Source organism: Erinaceus europaeus, chromosome 11 (genome assembly GCF_950295315.1).
Source record: "Erinaceus europaeus chromosome 11, mEriEur2.1, whole genome shotgun sequence".
Taxonomy (NCBI): Eukaryota; Metazoa; Chordata; class Mammalia; order Eulipotyphla; family Erinaceidae; genus Erinaceus; species Erinaceus europaeus.
In genome coordinates, this window is record NC_080172.1 from 75,489,309 (window position 1) to 75,509,986 (window position 20,678).

Below are 20,678 nucleotides of genomic sequence, written 5' to 3' on the forward strand. Positions count from 1 at the left end.
TTTGGTGGGGATTGCATTGAATAAGTTCTTTGCTTTGGGTAAGATAATTATTCTAATTATGCCATTTTCCCCAACTCCCCACTCCCAGGGTTATTGCTGGAGCTCAGTGCCTACACTACAAATCCACTGCTCCTGTGGCCATTTATTTATTTATTTATCTATCTATCTATCTGGCTGGATAGGCCAGAGAGAAATTAAATGGGGCGGGGGAGATAGGGAGAGAGAAAGATAGACACCTGTAGGTGGGGTACCAGGAACTCAAACCAAATCCTTGTGCCCGTCCTTGTGCTTCGTACTGTGCTCTTAACATGGTGAGCCACTGCCCGACCCCCTTGGACACCTTTTCATTCTCTCTCTCCCTCTCTCTCTCTTAAAGATAAATTTATGTGGGGGGCGGCTGGGGAGATACCATAATGTTTGTGCAAAAAGACATTCTGCCTGAGGTGCCAAAGGTCCCAGGATCAATCTCCCACAGCACCAAAAGCCAGAGTTGAGCAGTGCTCTTGTAAAAAAAAAATATATATATATAAATATATGTATATATATATATACACACACACACATATGTGTGTGTATATATATATATATTTGTTTAGTTTTCAATGGGGACAGAAATTGAGAGGGAAAGGAGACATGGAGAAGGAGAAAGAGGAAGAAGAAGAGAAGAGAGATTTTTCTGTACTGCTTTACTGCTTGTGAAGTTTACCCCCTGCAGGTGGGGGTCAGGGCCAGGAGCTTGAATGTAAATCCTTGTGCGCTGTAACAGGTATACTCTATAGTGTGTAATACTACCCAGTCCCCCATTGGGACTTTCTTTTTCCTTTCATAGCAACTCATGGTTTTCAGTGTACAAGTCTTTCACCTCCTTCATTACATTTATTCCAAATATCCAATTATTTTTGTTGTTGTTTGCCAACAGGGTGATCATCAGGGCTCTGTTGAATTTGGACTTTTTTTTCTAAGCTGTTGCCTTTGTTCAATATTGCAGTGAAATTATGTCATCTTGCCATTATAGTTGATTCTCTGCCAAGATGTAGTAGAGGCAGTGGGTGGCCACAAAGGCAGGTGATCTATCTGAAATTGTGTGTGCTCTACCAGACACAGGCTGAGATGGGTGTGAACTGAAAAACCAGACTGAGCCTCAGAGGGTAGCAGGGGACCTAGCAGGAAGCTACAGACTAGAGTAGGGTACAAACCCAGACCAGGGCGCTGCTAGGTAGGCAGGAGCCAGGAATTAGCAGAACCCAGTAACTACCATAGCAGGTGACTGTGACAGAGTGGTGCAGGCACTGGCCACTGTGGCAGATGCAACAAGAGCTGGTAATGTTGAAAATCCCATGATGTGGAGCCAAGCAGGGAGCAAATTTTTGCCTTGACTTTGGGTCCCTCTGTCTTTGTCACCTAAATTCTGGGCTTTCCTCCTCTGTTACTAATTCATCTGAATTCCAAGCCCATTTCTATGCTATTCCGCCCCCCTCTCCCATTTAAAAATTTTGTTTTGTTGGGGACTGCAGGAGCAAACAAGGACTGCTAGTCCAATTGCCATCTTGACTAGAAATCCCGAAGAGTTTTCTACTGGATTCTCTTGTTTTTTCTGTTTGTTCTCATGTCATCTGCAATAGTGAGAATTTTACTTCTCTTTCAAATTGGCTCAAAATGGGATATTCTTAATAATAATTATATACAAACTTAAAAGTTTTTTTTTAATTTATTTGTTTATTTGTTACTGGATAGAGACAGAGAAATTGAGAGAGGAAGAGAAACAGAGCGACACCTGCAGACCACCTTCACCATCTGTGAAGCAACTCCCCTGCAGGTGGGGAGCCGGGGGCTTAAACCAGGATCCTAACCGGTCCTTGCGCATTGTGCCATGTGTGCTTAACCCGCTGTGCTACCGCCCGACTCCCCTTTTAAAAAAATTTAAAGCTGTTTATGGGGGAAAATAATGATTTACAAAGTTGTCACAGGAACACACTTTCTTAACTCTCTATGATGGGTGTCTGCGTACTTATCCAACACCAACTGAAGTCTTCCTCTACCATTATTAGGTCCCTGATACCCTCTCACTGCCAACCCCTTTTAGAGGTCTTGACTTTGCAATATACCAAGAACAAGTAATTTATATGTAGTTCTAAAATTATTCTCTTGTTAACAGTGAAGGAGTTAGAAAAGCTACAACATCACACTGAAACTGAACTATCAGAAGCCTTGCAGAAACGGGAAGCACTAGAAACTGAACTACAGAATGCTCATGGAGAACTAAAGAGTACTTTAAGACAACTCCAGGAATTGAGAGATGTACTACAGAAGGCTCAGTTATCACTAGAGGAAAAATACACTACTATAAAGGATCTCACAGCTGAACTTAGGTGAGTTAAATACTGAAAAGTGTCACAATTACAGATATCTATTTCACTGAAGCCTTGAGTCATATAGTAGCATTTGTGTTTTTGTGTTGTTGTTGTTTTTATAGTAGCACTTGTTGAATCCAGATGCCCAAACTTCTGATTTCCCTTTGGCTTACTGGGATCATCCCAGTCATTTCTTCCTGTATTTCATCTAAATTAGTTATTGCTTAGCTATTATTTCCATCAATGATTGACTATTTTATAGTGGCTCTGTCTTATATACCATATGGTAAAAATGATTGGGCCAGGATATAATAGTTGTTACTAGAAAAATAGTATTTTTTATTAAGCATTTATTTCATGCCAGGACAATAGCCAGAGGTCTCATATATGTTCTCACTCATTTCCTTAGAGCAAACATATACATTAACATATTTTCTGTTTTTATTTTTTATTAGTGATAAGATATTGATTAACAAAATTGTACTGTAATACAGTATTCCATATAGTTCCTACTACGAGTTTCGTGTCCCCATCCTCTTCATTGGAAACTACAGTAGTTCTCCCAAGGGTACTGATACAGGCTGATTCTATAACTGTCTATATCTGTGTGTGTGTGTCTATTTTCCCAATTTAATAGTTTAACTGGAGTATAGAATAACACCATTCCCACCACCATAGATCTGTGTCCCTATGACTACTCCCTTACAAATGAGCTTAAAATCTACCTTTCCCCCCAGAGTCTTTACTTTTTTTTCTTTTTTTAATATTTATTTATTTCCTTTTGTTGCCCTTGTTGTTTTATTGTTGTTATTGATGTCGTTGTTGGATAGGACAGAGAGAAATCGAGAGAGGAGGGGAAGACGGGGAGAGAAAGACACCTTCAGACCTGCTTCACTGCTTGTGAAGCGACTCTCCTGCAGGTAGAGAGCCGAGGGATCGAACCCGGATCCTTATGCCAGTCCTTGCGCTTTGTGCCATGTGCGCTTAACCCACTGCGCTATTGCCTGACTCCTAGAGTCTTTTACTTTTATGCAGTACTCCAAACCCAGTCCAAGTTCTTCTTTGTGTTTTCTTTTCTGTCTTCTTTCTCAACTTCTATTTATGAGTGGGATCATCCCATACTCATCTTTCTCTTTCTGGCTTATTTCACCTAACATAATTTCTTCAAGCTTCATCCAAGATGGGTCAAGGAGGATGGATTCATTATTCTTAGTAGCTGAGTAGTATCGCATTGTGTGTATATACATACCACAATTTTCTCAGCCACTCATCTGTTGTTGAACACCAGGGTTGCTTCCAGATTTTGTCTATAACAAATTGTGCTGCTATGAATATATGTATACATATATCTTTTTGGATGGGTGTGTTGGGTTCCTTAGGATATATCACTAGAGAGGAGTTGCTGGGTCATAAGGAAGGTCCATTTTTAGCCTTTGAGGGTTCTCCAGACTGCTCTCCACAGTAGTTAGACCAATTTACATTCTCACCAGCAGTGCAGGAGGGTTCCTTTGTCCCCACAACCTCCAGCATTTGTTGCTGCTATCTTTTCTGATGTATGACATTCTCATAGGAGTGAGGTGGTATCTCATATTTGTATTTATCTGACGATCAATGACTTGGAGCATCTTTTTCATAGGTTTATTGGCCTTTTGGATCTCTGGTGAATATTCTGTTCATATCCTCTCCCCATTTAAAAATTTTTTTTACTTATAAAAAGGAAACACTGACAAAATCATAGGATAAGAAGAGTATAGGGGATCGGGCGGTAGCGCTGCGGGTTAAGTGCACATGGCGCTAAGTGCAAGGACCGGTGTAAGGATTCCAGTTCAAGCCCCCGGCTCCCCCCCTGCAGGGGAGTCACTCTACAAGCGGTGAAGCAGGTCTGCAAGTGTCTGTCTTTCTCTTTCCATCTCTGTTTACCCTCCTCTCTCCATTTCTCTCTGTCCTATCCAACAACGACAACATCAATAACAACAATAACTACAACAACAATAAAAACAATAATATGGGCAACAAAAGGGGAAATATATGTATATGTATATATATATATAAATTTTAAAAAAGGGGGCACAACTCCACACAATTCCCACCATCAGGACTCCGAATCCCATCCTCTCCCCTGATAGCTTTCCTATTCTTTATCCCTCTGGGAAGCATGGACCCAGGGTCACTATGGGGTACAGAAGGTGGGAGGTCTGGCTTCTGTAATTGCTTCCCTGCCAAACATGGGGTCTCCCCATTTTTGAATGGGGTCATTTTTTTATTGTCATTGTTGTTGCTGCTGAGTTTGATGAGTTCTTTATATATTTTGGTTATTAGCTTCTTGTCTGATGTATGGCATGTAAAGATCTTCTCCCATTCTGTAAGGAGTCTCATTGTTTGGTAATTGGTTCCTTTTGCTGTGCAGAATCTTTTCAATTTGATGTTATCCCATTGATTTATTTTTGTTTTAGTCTTCCTTGGAATTGGGTCTGTATCATTAAAAATGCCTATGAAATTTAGATGGAAACATCTTTTCTATACTTGAGAAAGCTGTGGCTTGAGAAAATTTGACTATCTGCCCAAAGTCAAATAGTAGGAGACCAGAGGAGGGAGTTAAACACAGGTCTTTCCAATTCTAGAACCTGGGTTTCTAAATAAGCAGAATAAAATAAAATTCTAACAAATATCTGTGATGAGAGAGAATAGAGAGCCAGACAGGTGCCAAAGTATGTGAAATAGATTTCTGAAGAGGAAAATAGAATTACAAACCAGGATGTGAATGTAGGAAGAGATCATAGAATAGAGAATAGCAAGATGACCCAGAAATTTAGATGTTCTAATTCATGGTTCATCATAGACTTATTCTTAGCAAATTTCATACAGCTTCTCCAGTAATGAAATAGTCCCAAACTTCAAACTCAAAATTCTGATGACTTACTTGTTATCTCACATAGAATTTTGTGTGATATCAAAGCAACATCCTTAACATTTATAACGTTCTATTTATTTTTGTCTTTTTTGTTTGTTTCTTTACCAGAGCACTGCTCAGCTCTGGCTAATGGTAGTATGGGGGATTAAACCTGGGACTTTTGAGCTTCAGCCATGATAATCTCTTTGAATAACCATTATGCTGTCTACCCACTGCCCTGGACCAATTCTTTAGATAACAGGAGAAAAGAGTAGGAGAGACACCACAGTACCACTTCAATATTCACGGCATTCCTCTTTCAGTACCATCCGTGATACTCCTCTGTGGTGCCAGACTTCAAGCCCAAGGCCTCATGCATGGTTCTTTGCTGGGTGAACTATCTCCTGGTGCCTTATTACATATTAGTGAAAGACATCTTGAACTTGACCAAAACAAAGTTCATATTTTCCCTCATAACTTTGCCCTTTATCATCACAGTATTGTGTAATCTTTCAGACCAGAAATCTTAAGACTGGGAAGGTAGCATAGTGGTTATGCAGAAAGACCTTTATGCCTGAGGCAGAAAAGGTTCCAGATTTAATGACCAGCACCAGCAGAAGCTAGAACTTAGCAGTTCCACAGTTAAGGGGAAGAAAAAAATCAAAGCAGATACCTATTTAAGTTATTCTAAGCTCTTTTTCACCCATTTCTCATCAGTCTGCTAACAATTCATGTCAACTTTATTTCCAAAACATATCCTGAAATTCTTTGATTTCTTGACCTCTTTCATTCAAGTATATATCCAAATAACTGAAAGTAGGTGTTCAAACAATAAGCCAATAAGTGAAAACCCAAATTTTTGTCAGTAGTTGAGTAGATAAGCACTACATTATATATCCATATAAAGAAAGCTACTCAGAAGCCAGTCATTGAATCTGCTTACCTGATTTTGTTTCTGCAGAAATGGTTTTTAGATGGCAATAGCAATGCCATGTTATGAGCCTTAATGATATTAGGGTCATTAAGGTCCCTGAAAATGGCTATGTGAACTTTTAATAAAAGGAAGTATTATAAGTAGTATTTACAGTAATAATAATTATTTTTAAAATATTTATTCCCTTTTGTTTCCCTTGTTGTTTTATTGTTGTAGTTATTATTGATGTTGTCGCTGTTGGATAGGACAGAGAGAAATGAAGAGAGGAGGGGAAGACAGAGTGGGGGAGAGAAAGACACCTGCAGACCTGCTTCACCACTTGTGAAGTGGCAACCTGCAGGTGGGGTACCAGGGGCTCGAACTGGGATTCATATGCTGGTCCTTACGCTGTGCACCAGTGCACTTAACCCGCTGTGCTACTGCCTGACTCCCCAATAATAATTATTATTATCAGACACTGAAAGAGAAGAGGAAGACAGAGGATCAGAACACTGCTCCGCCCTAGTATAGTGTTGCCAAGGCTTAAATCTCTAGTCTCTGGGACCTCTGGCATGCAAGTTGATACTCTAGCAGGCTAAGATATTTCCCCAGTTCTTTTTCTTTTTTTAGCCTCTTTTCTATTAACCAACTTAGTAGAACTCATCACCACTTGGTCTGTTGCTGTAATTTTCCAGCAGATCTCCCAGCTTAAATTCTTCATCTTTTCCACAGTTCGTTATTCATATGATAAGTTTAGGTTTGTGATTTAAAACAAAACAGATCATATTGCTTACCTACTTAAACCTTCTACTGGTTTATAAAAATATTTTTTAAAAGCCCAAACTCCTTAAGAAATGTAAATCAACGCTATAATATGATGCCTATACTTTATGTCTGTCATGTAGAGATTGACTATAATAGAATAACAACAAAAGAGGGAGCCAGCTGGGTGGTGGTGCAACAAGTTAAGCGCACATGGCGGAAAGCACAGGGACGGGATGGGCATCAGGATCCCAGTTGGAACCCCAGACTCCCCACGTGCAGGGGAGTCGCTTCAAACCGGTGAAGCAGGTCTGCAGGTGTCTATCTTTCTCTCCTCCTCTCTGTCTTCCCCTCCTCTCTTGATTTCTCTCTATCCTATCTAACAACAACAACAATAATAACAACGACGATAAACAATTCAACAAAAGGAATAATAAAAAAGTAAAAGAATGTTTTTTCTTAAAAAAAAAAAAGGAAGGCCACTAAGAAAAAAAAACCCAGAAAATAATGAGTATTAGCAAGTATAGAAGAATTGGAAGCCTCAAACATGCTGTTGTAAATTAAAGTCAGCACAATATGGAAAACCATTTGGCATTTCTTCAGTCCATTAAAAACAGGGTTCTAGGGAGCCAGGAGGTGGTGTATGGGGTTAATAGCACATTGTACAAAGCACTTATTTTTTTCATTCTGGTTTATTTTAATATTTATTTATGATAGAGACAGAGAAATTGAGAAGGGGAGAGAGACCTGTAGCATTATTTCACCACTTGTGAAGGTTCTCTCCTGCAGGGGGACTTAGGGGCTTGAATTTGTGTCTTTGCATACTATCACATGTTTGCTCAACTAGGTATGCCACTGCCTGGTCCCTCTGGTTTACTTTGTATAGCGTGACCCTCTCCAGTTTATCTATGTTGTTGAAAATGGCAAAAGGTAGAAATTTGTCTCTCTCTTTCCTTTTTTTTTCCCTTTGACTAGAAAACTGCTCAACTCTGGCTTATGATGGTGCCAGGGATCAAACCTAGCTCCTCTGATGCCTCAGACATGAAAGTCTGTTGCACTATCTATGGTGCTATTTCCTGGGCCCAAATTTGTCTTTTTCTTTTCACTGAATATTATTTAAATCATCTTTATCTACTCATTTACTCATTGGACACTTGAATTGTTTCCATTATCTTCGTCTTTTTTTTTTTTTAAGTTTTTTATATATTTATTTTCCCTTTTGCTGCCCTTGTTTTTCATTGTTGTTGTAGTTATTGTTGTTGTTGGTGTCATTGTTATTGGATAGGACAGAGAGAAATGGAGAGATGGGGAAGACAGAGGGGGGAGAGAAAGACAGACACCTGCAGACCTGCTTCATTGCCTGTGAAGCGACTCCCCTGCAGGTGGGGAGACGGGGGCTCAAACCGGGGTCCTTAAACAGGCCTTTGTGTTTCAGCCACGTGCGCTTAACCCACTGTGCTACCGCCGGACTCCCCCATTATCTTCTTCATTACAAATAAATTGCTAATTTCGTTCACTTTACATGATCTCAAAGGGCCCTTCTCTAACCACCTACCTCATCCACAGTAGGAACTCAGTCACTATTTTATCCCTGCTGTATATTGACTACTTTAAAACATAGCACCTTGAGAATATGGAGTTGCCTAGTGATAGTAATGGTGCTAGTTGGGGCAGCACGTGAGACTAACTCCTTGGCAACAGAGTGATTATAACTTGTTCTATTTGGGTGTATATAGATTGATTTTCTAGATTTTTCTGTGATTTATCATAAGGCGTTCTAATAAATTTCTACTGGACTTTAAGAAATAATTTTCTGTTTTACTACCCACATCCTCTGCTAGTGTTTTCTTTTTCACCATAGCATAGAGAATGATACTGTTTATATAAGAAAAATCATGCAGTTGTTAGTATTTCCAAAGAAGATTGAGTAACCAGTTTGCCTCAGTTATACAGAGGTATTATACATTTGTTTGTGATCTAATGTTATTTTTCAATTCTAATATAATTTATTATTGCCTGAAATAAGTTACTGAATAAAATATATTGATGGAAGGAGAGCAGCCATGTAGATCTTCAGTTTATAAATTTATACATGTGGGAGTCAGGTGGTAGCACAGCAGGTTAAGTGCACATGGCGCAAAGTGCAAGGGCTGGCATAAGGATCCCAATTCGAGCCCCCGGCTCCCCACCTGCAGGGGAGTCGTTTCACAAGCGGTGAAGCAGGTCTGTAGGTATCCCTTTCTCTGTCTTCCCCTCCTCTCTCCATTTCTCTCTCTCCTATCCAACAACAACAACTACAACAATAAAAGAAAAAAAAAAACAAGGGCAACAAAAGGGAATAAATAAATAATTTTTAAAAAATCTTAAAAACAATTTATACATGTGTATCCTTTTACTCCAAAAGGAAAAAATCAAAGAAAGAAAACTAAAGAAAACCCTGCACTTTATATATATGTAAAAAAACTTTCAAATGATCTATAGATTAAAAACTTAGATATATTTTTAAAATTATTATACTTACCTGGACTGGAGTAGGTGTATTGCACCAAAGTAAAAGACTCTGGGGTGGGTGCAGGGGAGAGTACAGGTCTTGGAGAAGGATGAAAGAGGACCTGGTGGGGGTTGTACTGTTATGTGGAAAACAGAAATATTATGCATGTACAAACTATTATATTTACTGTCAAATATAAAACATTAACCCCCCAACAAAGGAAAAAAATAAAAGAAAACATGGCAAAAAAATAAATAAATAGGGGGCCGGGCAGTATTGCAGTGGGTTAAGTGCACATGGCGTGAAGCACAAGGAACAGCTTAAGGATCTCACTTCGAGCCCCCGGCTCCCCACCTGCAAGGGGGTTGCTGCACAGTCTCGCCATCTGTGTCTTCCCCATCTCTCTCGATTTCTCTCTGTCCTATCCAACAATAACGACATCAATAACAACAATAATAATAGCTACAACAATAAAACGACAAGGGCAACAAAAGGGAAAAAAATAGCCATAAGGAGTAGTGGATTCGTGGTGCAGGCACTGAGCCCCAGCAGTAACCCTGGAGGCAATAAATAAATAAATATTCTAAAGGCTGGGATAGTGTAGATGAAGAGTTGAGGGAGTCTCCATTTTGTAGATATAGTAGGCATATTTTAGTTATATTCTGAAGGACCTGTGGCTATACCAGTTTGTTTTTCTTTTTTCTTTTTCTTTTCTTTTTTTTTTCTTTCCCGATCCTGACATCTGATATGCAGGTGGATCCAAGTTATTGTCTGGGGATATGATGTCATGGCTGGAAAAAGAACCAGAAAGCTTTATCAGGGAAGAGAGTAAGCTCCCAAATATGTGAAAGGTGTATAAATGTTGTTGACTGTATACTCCATCAATTCAATGTGATCTGTTCCTCCAGGCTTATTCCTGGGGCTTGATGCCTGCACTACGAATCCACTGCTCCTGAAGGCTATTTTTCCCATTTTGTTGCCCTTATTGTGCTTGTTGTAGTTGTTATTGTTGTCATAGCTGTTGTTGTTGGATAGGACAGAGAGAAATGGAGAGAGGAGGGGAAGACAGAGAGGAGTAGAGAAAGATAGACGCATGCAGACCTGCTTCACCGCTTGCAAAGCGACCTCCTGTAGGTGGGGAGCCGGAGGCTCGAACCAGGATCCTTATGCCGGCCCTTGTGCTTTGCACCACATGCGCTTAACCCACTGCGCTACCGCCCGACTCCCCCCCAAATTTTTTTTTTTTTTTAATTTTTTTTTATTTATTTTATTTTATTTATTTATTCCCTTTTGTTGCCCTTGTTGTTTTATTGTTGTAGTTATTATTGTTGTTGTCGTCGTTGTTGGTTAGGACAGAGAGAAATGGAGAGAGGAGGGGAAGACAGAGAGGAGGAGAGAAAGATTGACACCTGCAGACCTGCTTCACCACCTGTGAAGCGACTCCCCTGCAGGTGGGGAGCCGGGGTTCGAACCGGGATCCTTATGCCGGTCCTTGTGCTTTGCGCCACCTGCGCTTAACCCGCTGCGCTACAGCCCGACTCCCCCCAAAAAATATTTTTAAAAAAGAATTACTTTGGATCCTTTTGTAGTTCATAGGTATGATGATTGGGTTGAGATGTGCCATCCACAAACCTTGTTACGATGTCGGCACATTACCTGTCTGACATGAAAAAAAAATTACTTTAATTTGAGCCCTTTTAGTAAGAAATAATTTGTAGATACCCTACCACTCTTCTGTTTTGGTTTAATTTTATTATTTGTTTATTTATTTATGATAGAGACAGAAATTGAGAATGAAAAGGGAAGATAGGGAGAAAGAAGGCATGAGAGATAGCATAATGGTTATGCAGACTCTCATGCATGAGGCTCCAAAGTCCCAGGCTCAGTCCCCTGCACCACTATAAGCCAGAGCTGAGCAGTTTCTTTGTCTCTTTCTCTGCATCTCTCTCAAAAAAATTTAAAAATATATATTTTAAAAAAAGAGAGAGGGGGAGTCGGGCTGTAGTGCAGCGGGATAAGAGCAGGTGGCGCAAAGCACAAGGACTGGCATAAGGATCCCGGTTCGAACCCTGGCTCCCCACCTGCAGGGGAGTCGCTTCACAGGCGGTGAAGCAGGTCTGCAGGTGTCTATCTTTCTCTCCCCCTCTCTGTCTTCCTCTCCTCTCTCCATTTCTCTCTGTCCTATCCAACAACGATAACAACAATAATAACTACAACAATAAAACAACAAGGGCAACAAAAGGGAATAAATAAAAAAATAAATATAAAAAAATTAAAAAAAAAAAAAAGAGAGAGAGAGAGGGAGAAAGACATACCTATAGCACTGATTCACCACTCATGAAGCTCCCCACCTGCAGTTGGGGACCAAGAGCTTGAACCCAGGTCCTTAACACTTTTAACTTACGGGAAAGGTGACCCAATTGATTTTTTAAAAATATTTTTATTCTTATTTTTTATTTTCACTTGAGCACTATTCAGCTCTGGCTAGCATTGGAGTGGGGGATTGAACCTGGGATCTCAGAGGCTCAGGCATGAGACTCATTTTTATTTACTTATTTATTTTTAATTTTTTATTTTCCTTTGTGTTGCCCTTGTTTTTTTATTGTCATTGTAGTTATTGTTGTTATTGATGTCATCGTTGTTATATAGGACAGAGAGAAATGGAGAGAGGAGAGGAAGACAGAGGGGAAGGGGGAAAAAGACACCTGCAGACCTGCTTCACTGCCTGTGAAGCAACTGCCCTGCAGGTGGGGAGCTGGGGCTCGAATCGGAATCCTTACTCTTATCCTTGCGCTTCGCGCCACATGTGCTTAACCTGCTGCGCTACCACCAACTCCCATCAGATTCTTTTTGTATAATCATTATGCTATCTCCCTGCCCTACTATTCCTTTTCTTTTCTTTGATCTCTTTCCTTTGATATATTATAGAGAATGCAAGATGGAGATTGAAGACAAAAAGCAAGAACTCCTTGAAATGGATCAAGCACTTAAAGAGAGAAATTGGGAGTTAAAACAAAGAGCAGCCCAAGTTGGTCTTCTTGTTACATTCTAATGAAATTTTCTGTTAAAATACAATCATATAAGTTTTCAAAGGTTACATCAATTATTCTGTTGTTTTCTATATATGTTTGTCTGATTTTGGTATTACAGTAATACTAACTTTATAGAATGAGTTAGGAAACATTTCCTCTGCTATCATAATGAGATTTTTTTGATAGAACTTACCAGTGACTCTACCTAACCCTAGTATTTTGATTTTGGAAAATTATTAGTTCATTGTTTCATTTTCTTTAATAGATACGGACTTATGCAAATTATCCTTTAATTAATGGTCTAGTTTATCTAGTTTTATTGCATTAATGTACCCAGAGTTGCTCTTTTTACTTAACCAGGCTAAAGAATTATTGCTCTTCATTTCTTCCTTTCTTCCTTCCTTCTTTTCTTTCTTTTTATTTATTTGTTTTTAATTTAGACTAGAGACAGAGAAATTGAGAGGGAAGAAAGAGCTAGAGAGGGAGACAGATAGACACCTGCAGCACTGCTTCACTGCTCTAGAAGTTTCCCTTCAGCATATGAGGACTAGGGGCTTGAAACTAGATCCTTGCAAACAACCACATGTGCCACTCACTGCCAGGCCCTAACTTGTTGCTCTTTACAAAAACAAACAAAAATGCAAAAGAATCTTTTTTTAATTTCTCTGTTGACTTCCTAATTTTAATTTCATTGGTTTTTGTTATGGTTTTTACTTATTCTGCTACTTCATTTATTTTATTTTATCTTTTTTAAAATATTTATTTATTTATTCCCTTTTGTTGTCCTTGTTGTAGTTATTATTGTTATTATTGATGTCATTGTTGAATAGGACAGAGAAATGGAGAGAGGAGGGGAAGACAGAAAGGGGGAGAGAAAGATAGACACCTGCAGACCTGCTTCACTGCTTGTGAAGTGACTCCCCTGCAGGTGTGGAGCCGGGGCTCAAACCCGGATCCTTACGCCGGTCCTTGCGCTTTGTGCCACCTGCGTTTAACCCGCTGCGCTACTGCCCAACTCCCTATTTTATCTTTTATGTATTTTTATTTTATTTTAGAGAGATACAGACAGAGACTAGAAGACCAGAACACTGCTCAGTTATGACTTATGAAAGTGCTGGGGATTTATGGACCTGGGAACTCAGAATCTCAGGCATTAAAGTCTTTTTCATAACCACTGTACTGTCTCCCTAACCCTTATTTACTTATTTTATTTATATTTATATTTTTTATTTTTATTTTTACCAGATCACTGCTCACATCTTGCTTATGGTGCAGGGTACTGAACCTGGGACCTTAGAGCCTCAAGCATGAGAGTCTTTTTCTATCACTATTATGCTATCTCTTCTGCCTACTACTTTAGTTTTAAATTGCTCTTTTTCTGCTTTCCTAAGGTGGAAACTTAGATGATTAACCTTAAATCTTTTCTAATGTATGCTTTCAATGTCACAAATTATTTTCCCAAGAACTATTTTCCCCAAGAACAGTTTTTGTATTGTATTATATTTGTATTATATTATATTTAGTAGCCATTATCTAGTATAAAATGATATCTTCATCAATTTGTCATTTATGAGCATAACTATCTTTTTCATAAGTTTATATAAAATATTGATAAGCTTATTTATTATTAATAAATAGTGATTGTTTTCTCATTCTTCTTAATAATATATTTGAAATGACTTTGTTTCAATTGTATTCACTAAAAGCAGTTTTTAAAAGTAATCCAAATGTATAGCCTTTCGAATGAGCTTAAATAGTACATTAGTTTGATCTTACTTTGTGTTTAGGTTACACATTTGGATATGACCATTCGTGAGCACAGGGGAGAAATGGAACAGAAAATAATTAAATTAGAGGGTACTCTGGAGAAATCAGAATTAGAACTTAAAGATTCCAACAAACAGGTAAATTATATATAAAAAAGAGTACATACTCTAGCTTGGGGCCAGTTGGTGGCATACCTGTTTGAGGGCACACATTATAGTGTGCACAGACCCAAGTTCAAGCACCTGTTCCCTACCTGCAGTGGGGAAACTTCACAAGTGATGAAGCAGCAATGCAGCTCTCTTTCTCTCCATCTCTTTCTTTCTCTCTCTCACTTTCTCCCCCCCTTTCTTTGATCTGTCTCTATCCAAAATAAATAAAATAAGAAAATTTATTTTAATTTCTTTATTGGGGGATTAATGTTTTACACTTGACAGTAAATACAGTATTTTGTACATGCATAACATTCTAAGTTTTCCACGTAACAATACAACCCCAAATAGGTCCTCTTGTCATCCTTTTCCAGGACCTGTACTCTACCCCCCACCAACCCCAGAGTCTTTTACTTTGGTGCAATACACCAACTCCAGTTCAGGTTTTACTTGTGTTTTCTTTTTCTGATTTTGTTTTTCAACTTCTGCCTGAGAGTGAGATCATCCCACATTCATCCTTCTGTTTCTGACTTATTTCGCCTAACATGATTTCTTCAAGCTCTATCCAAGATGGGCTGAAAATGGTGAAATTTCTATTTTTAATAACTGAGTAGTATTCCATTGTGTATATATATATATATATATATATATATATATATATATATATATATATATATATATATACCACAACTTGCTCAGCCACTCATCTGTTGTTGGACACCTGAGTTGCTTCCAGGTTTTGACTATTACAAATTGTGCTGCTAAGAACATAGGTATACACAAATATTTTTGGATGAGTGTGTTGGGTTCCTTAGGAAATAAAAATATTTTTAAAAAAGAAAAGAAAGGGGTGGGGGTTGAGAGCATAATGGTTATGCAAAGAGGCTTTCATGCCTGAGGCTCCAAAGACCCAGGTTCAGTCACCTGCACCACCACACACCGGAGCTGAGCAGTGCTCTGGTGAAAAAAAAAAAAAATAAAAACATTAAAAAGTAACTTTTTGAGTACAGGTCCAAAAAGGATGACAGAGGACCTAGTGGGGGTTGTATTGTTATGTGAAAAACTGAGAATGTTATGCATGTACAAACTATTGTATTTACTGTTAAATGTAAAACATTAATCCCCCAATAAGGAAATTAAAAAAATTAATTCCTTGACTAAATTCATTATTCATTTAATACAACTTTTTTAGAGTACAGTGAAAGAACTGCGTAATTTTAATTATCTCTGCAAGCTATTTCATAGTAATTTTTGTCTTGTAACTCTACCAGTTTTATTGAATAATTGACAAATGTATTATTTAAAGTATACAAATTTTTTTTAGATAAAGAGTGAGAAAATGAAGGAGACTATGACACCAAAGCTTTCTTCAGTTAGGTAGGGGCTAGGATCAAATCTGGGTCATGCACATGGCAAAGCATCACACTATACACGTGAGCTATTTTCTGGCCTTAACAGTGTGGTTGCTTGTTGTGTTTGTTTGTTTTGTGATTAATAGTAGGTTACAAGATTGTAAGATTAGTGTATAGTTTTATCCCACAGCCACCACCAAAGTTCTGTATCCCCACCCTCCTGCCTCCCAAAGAACTAAAGTTACCACAAGCCTTAGAAACATGTTGCTAGCTTCTGGGTTTTTGACTATTTGTTTTTTCAAGTTCATGTGTAATCAGATCTCTAGATTCCACATATAAGTGAAACCATCTGATAGTTGTCTTTTATCTCTGTTTATTTTGCTAAGCACCTCCAGTTTAATCCACTTTGTCCGGAAGTTGTTTGTTCATTTAATTTAATTTAATTTAATTTTATAGGACAACGAAAAATTAAGAGGGGGAGAGAAGGGAAAGAGAAAGACAGCTTCAGCACTGCTTCACCACTTGTGAAGCTTCTTCCCTGTAAGTGGGGGCTGAGAGCTTGAACCTGAGTCCTTACACTTGGTAATGTGTGTGCTCAATTGCATACATCACTGCCCAGGCCCTATTTATATATCTTTTGAAATACTTATTGCAAACAAACTAATGATTATTATTGAGCTAATAATTAACTCAACAGTTACTTTGGGTGGGGAAGGCAAAAGTGAACACACAAGATTAGTCATCTAGTCAAATTTCAAATATATGATGTAAACTAGTTGGATACACATATCTGTGGATTCTAAACCAAGGATTAAACAAACCATAGAATGAAAACACATACTATGTAGTTATGCCTAAATTAGTTACATTTGTACTAAACATGTACATATTTTTTCTCTTCTCTTATTATTGTTCCCTAAATCTAGAAATGAATTGAACTACAGTTCCTAGGGTTGATTTACTCTGATATTTTTTTTGTTGTTGTTTGTTTTTTACCAGAACACTGCTCAGCCCTGGCTTACGGTGGTGTGGGGGATTACACCTGGGACTTCAGAGCCTAAAGCATGAGAGTTTCTTTGCATAACCATTATGCTATCTATCCCCGCCCTAGAACTGATTCACTCTATATAACTGAAACCTTCTACCATTTTGATCTTTGATCGGCCACCACAAGTTATTTCTATCACTTCCCAATCCTTGATGACTATAGCCTAGATGTTATTTTGAATGTTAATTTATCTAGTATCATTGTGTCCATATATTTATAGTAATAGATACATGTCTAAATATGTATAAAATGCTGTATAATATATATATGAAAGAATTTTCAGGTAATTCTGTTAATTGTAGTTGCCTCCATAAAACACAGTGAGAAGAGGATTTTTTAACTTAATGTTTGTTTTTTTAACGTCTTCTACATACTACTTAATAATTATTTGTAAGACCGTGTAACATTTGTTGTTTTAATATACTCAAATTCTTTCTTTCTTATGTAATTGAGATTTTTCACCTCTCTAAGTGTATTTTAGATATCCAACTCAGTATTTCAGTAGGCACAAGAATGCTGATGTTTATATCTAAGGTTATGAATAGCTTAGGAAAAAAACACATTTTCACAATTTACTATATCATTTACTTAGACTGAAAATATGATTAAAGAAGTATTTTTCTTTAGTTATATTAACATTGCTATGTTTACAATTCAGATAGAAAGTTTGAATGATAAATTGCAAAATGCCAAAGAACAGCTTCGAGAAAAAGAGTTTGTAACACTACAAAATGAACAAGAGATAAGTCAACTGAAAAAAGAAGCTGAACGAACACAACAAAAGATGAGAGAAATGGAAAATGTAAGCAAATTATTTTGACTTTTTTATATTTCTTATTTTATTAGTGATTTAATATTTACAAAATTATAAGATAATAGGGGTATAATTCCATAGTGTTCCCACCACTAGAGTTCTGTGTCCCTATTGACCTCCCTTGAAAACTGCAGTAGTTCTCCCAGGGTCACAGATACAGGCTGACATTATAATGAACTATATATATTTTTTTAATATTTTATTTATGAGGGGTTGGGCAGTAGCGCAGCAGGTTAAGTGCACTTGGCACGAACTGGTGCAAGGATCCCGGTTTGAGCCCCTGGCTCCCTACCTGCAGGGGGATCGCTTCACAGGTGGTGAAGCAGGTCTGTAGGTATCTGTCTTATTCTTTCCCTCTCTGTCTTCCCCTCCTCTCTCCATTTCTCTCTATCCTATCCAACAACAGTAATAATAACCGCAACAACGATAAAACAGCAAGGGCAGTGTGGTCGGGAGATGGCGCAGTGGATAAAGCATTGGTCTCTCGGGCATGAGGTCCTGAGTTCAATCCCCAGCAGCGCATGTACCAGAGTGATGTCTCGCTCTTTCTCTCTCTCCTCCTATCTTTCTCATTAATAAGTAAAATCTTTAAAAACAAAAACCAAAAACAAAAAGGGGCAACAAAAGGGGGAAAATAGCCTCCAGAAGCAGTGGATTTGTGGTGTAGGCACCAATCCCCAGCAATAACCCTGGAGGCAAATATATATTATTGGATAGAGACAGAGAAGTTGAAGTTGAGCAGGAAGTGAAAGATAAGGAGAGAGATAGACACCTGCTTTACCACTCATGAAGCTTTCCCCTGCAGGTGGGGACCAGAGGCTTTTTTTTTTTCTCTTTTTTTTATTTATTTAAGAAAGGATTAATTAACAAAACCATAGGGTAGGAGGGGTACAACTCCACACAATTCCCACCGCCCAATCTCCATATCCCACCCCTCCCCCGATAGCTTTCCCATTCTCTATCCCTCTGGGAGCATGGACCCAGGGTCATTGTGGGTTGCAGAAGGTAGAAGGTCTGGCTTCTGTAATTGCTTCCCCACTGAACATGGGCGTTGACTGGTCAGGACCAGAGGCTTTAATTTTCATCTTTGCACACTGTAATGGGTGCACTTAGCCAGGTGTGCCATTGCCTGGCCCCATATGTATGCCTGCCTGCCTGCCTATCTAGAAGGAAGCTAAGAAATCTATTTTAGGTATGTTCCTAGGGGTCAATGTCTTTAGTAATCTTTTCTTGAGCTTGGTAGCTAACATTGAGGTAGACTAGAAACATTGTCTGGGAAGATAGTTTCAGAGTTGAGAATAGAACTAGAAGCAGGATTAGGGCAGAGAGTAGCTCCCAAACTTCAATTAACTATAAAAATACAACTAACTGTTTACCACATGATCTAACCCCAGGCCCCACAAAAGCCTGTTTAACTTCCGAGTCCCTGTCGGACTAAGCTCACAGTCCATGGTCACAGCTGGAAATTGGAAACACTCTAGGCTGTACTCATTTTAGGAACAGCCTTCCTCGAGTGGCAGGGTAGGATTACCCCACATCTCTTTTTTTTTTAATTTATTTTTAAAAAATATTTATTAGGTCAATAAAAGGGAAAAATAAATTTAAAAAAATTTTAAAAAATTATTCCCTTTTGTTGCCCTTGTTGTTTTTATTCTTGTAGTTATTATTGTTGTTGTTGATGTCGTCGTTGTTGGATAGGACAGAAAGATATGGAGAGAGGAGGGGAAGAAAGAGAGGGGGAGAGAAAGATAGATACCCGCAGACCTGCTTCACCACCTGTGAAGCGACTCCCCTGCAGGTAGGGAGCCAGGGGCTCAAACCGGGATCCTTTCGCTCGTCCTTGCGCTTTGCACCACCTAAGCTTAACCCACTGCACTACCGCCCAACTCCCCCCAGCATCTCTTTTAAGAATAGGACAGTCCTTCACATTCCTTTTTTATTAAAAAAAAGAAAGTCTTGGAGAGACCCACAAAAGTGCTTATGATGAGATTCGTGATGGAAGTAGGGAGTGACCAGTGATAATAAAGAGAGGAATGTTTCCTAACAGGCCCACAGTATCTATGGGGGAATCCAAGGACTCCATGACTAAGAACCCAGTGATGAGGTAGCCTAGTGTTGGCCAAAATGGCCATAATTAAGTGAGACATTCTTTTGTCCCTTTCCAACTTTTGTAGTCCCTTCTTTATCTGACCAGGTTAGACTTTCTTCCCAGTTCTTGGAAGTGTTGAATGTCATTTGTTGTATTCAAATCAGTATTAGGTTTATGGGGTCTGGCCTCAAGTTAGGGAGGAAATATACCTAGTATTTCAATGGGGTCTAAGTTAACCTTAAGTTTTTCTGTATTCACTTGTTTGATGATTCAATAAAGGTTTTCATAGGGAAAATAATTATCCTTTATTTGGTATTTATTTCCAGTATATCTCTTGGCCAATTGTATGCAGTGTTTCTTTTAAAGATTATCAGGCGGTAGTGCAGCGGGTTAAGCACAGTTGGCGCAAAGTGCAAGGACTGGCTAAAGGATCCTGGTTCGAGCCCCTGGTTCCCCACCTGCAGGGGAGTCGCTTCACAAGTGGTGAAGATGTCTATCTTTCTCTCCTCCTCTCTGTCTTCCATTCCTCTCTCCATTTCTCTCTGTCCGATCCAACAGTGACAACAATAACTACTACAACAATAAAACAAGAGCAACAAAAGAGAATAAATAAATAAATATTTTTAAAAAAAGATTATCAAAAAGAGATGATAATACTGGTGCTCTGTCAGAAGAGATTAAAAGATGGAAGTATATATTTCTTTTGTATAGTTAGTTGATTAGATAAGAATGTTGAGGGAAGTGAAGTAGGGGGTAAGAGGTGAGGATGTCTAGGTCTAAATAATAAATATTTTATTAGGGTTTGTGGTGCTGGGGGCCAGACCAGGTACACCCAGTTAAGTGTACATAGCCCCCACTTCCCATCTGCCACAGAAGATTCACAAGTGGGGGAGTCGGGCGGTAGCACAGCATGTTAAGCGCAGGTGTGGTGCAAAGTGCAAGTACCGGCATAAGATCCTGGTTCGAGCCCCTGGCTTCCCACCTGCGGGGAGTCGCTTCACAATCGATAAAGTAGGTCTG

At 38.7% G+C, this 20,678-nt stretch overlaps 1 protein-coding gene, 1 non-coding gene and 1 pseudogene across 12 annotated transcripts in view; all 3 read left to right on the forward strand.

The window, feature by feature from the left end:
- Nucleotides 1-20,678, forward strand: part of CCDC18 (coiled-coil domain containing 18) — a 112,710-nt gene that overhangs the window by 67,394 nt on the left and 24,638 nt on the right. For all 11 annotated transcript variants that reach the window (XM_060202087.1, XM_060202088.1, XM_060202086.1 and 8 more), the window contains 4 exons: nucleotides 2,156-2,369; nucleotides 12,336-12,435; nucleotides 14,227-14,343; nucleotides 17,414-17,557. In XM_060202087.1, coding sequence (XP_060058070.1) covers nucleotides 2,156-2,369; nucleotides 12,336-12,435; nucleotides 14,227-14,343; nucleotides 17,414-17,557 — 575 coding nt within the window. The remainder of the gene's footprint in view (nucleotides 1-2,155; nucleotides 2,370-12,335; nucleotides 12,436-14,226; nucleotides 14,344-17,413; nucleotides 17,558-20,678) is intronic.
- On the forward strand, nucleotides 6,161-6,289 carry LOC132541638 (small nucleolar RNA SNORA33). Its single transcript, XR_009552768.1, has one exon. It is a non-coding gene; the product is annotated as a small nucleolar RNA SNORA33 (small nucleolar RNA).
- Nucleotides 10,985-11,073, forward strand: LOC132541653 (small nucleolar RNA U13; annotated as a pseudogene).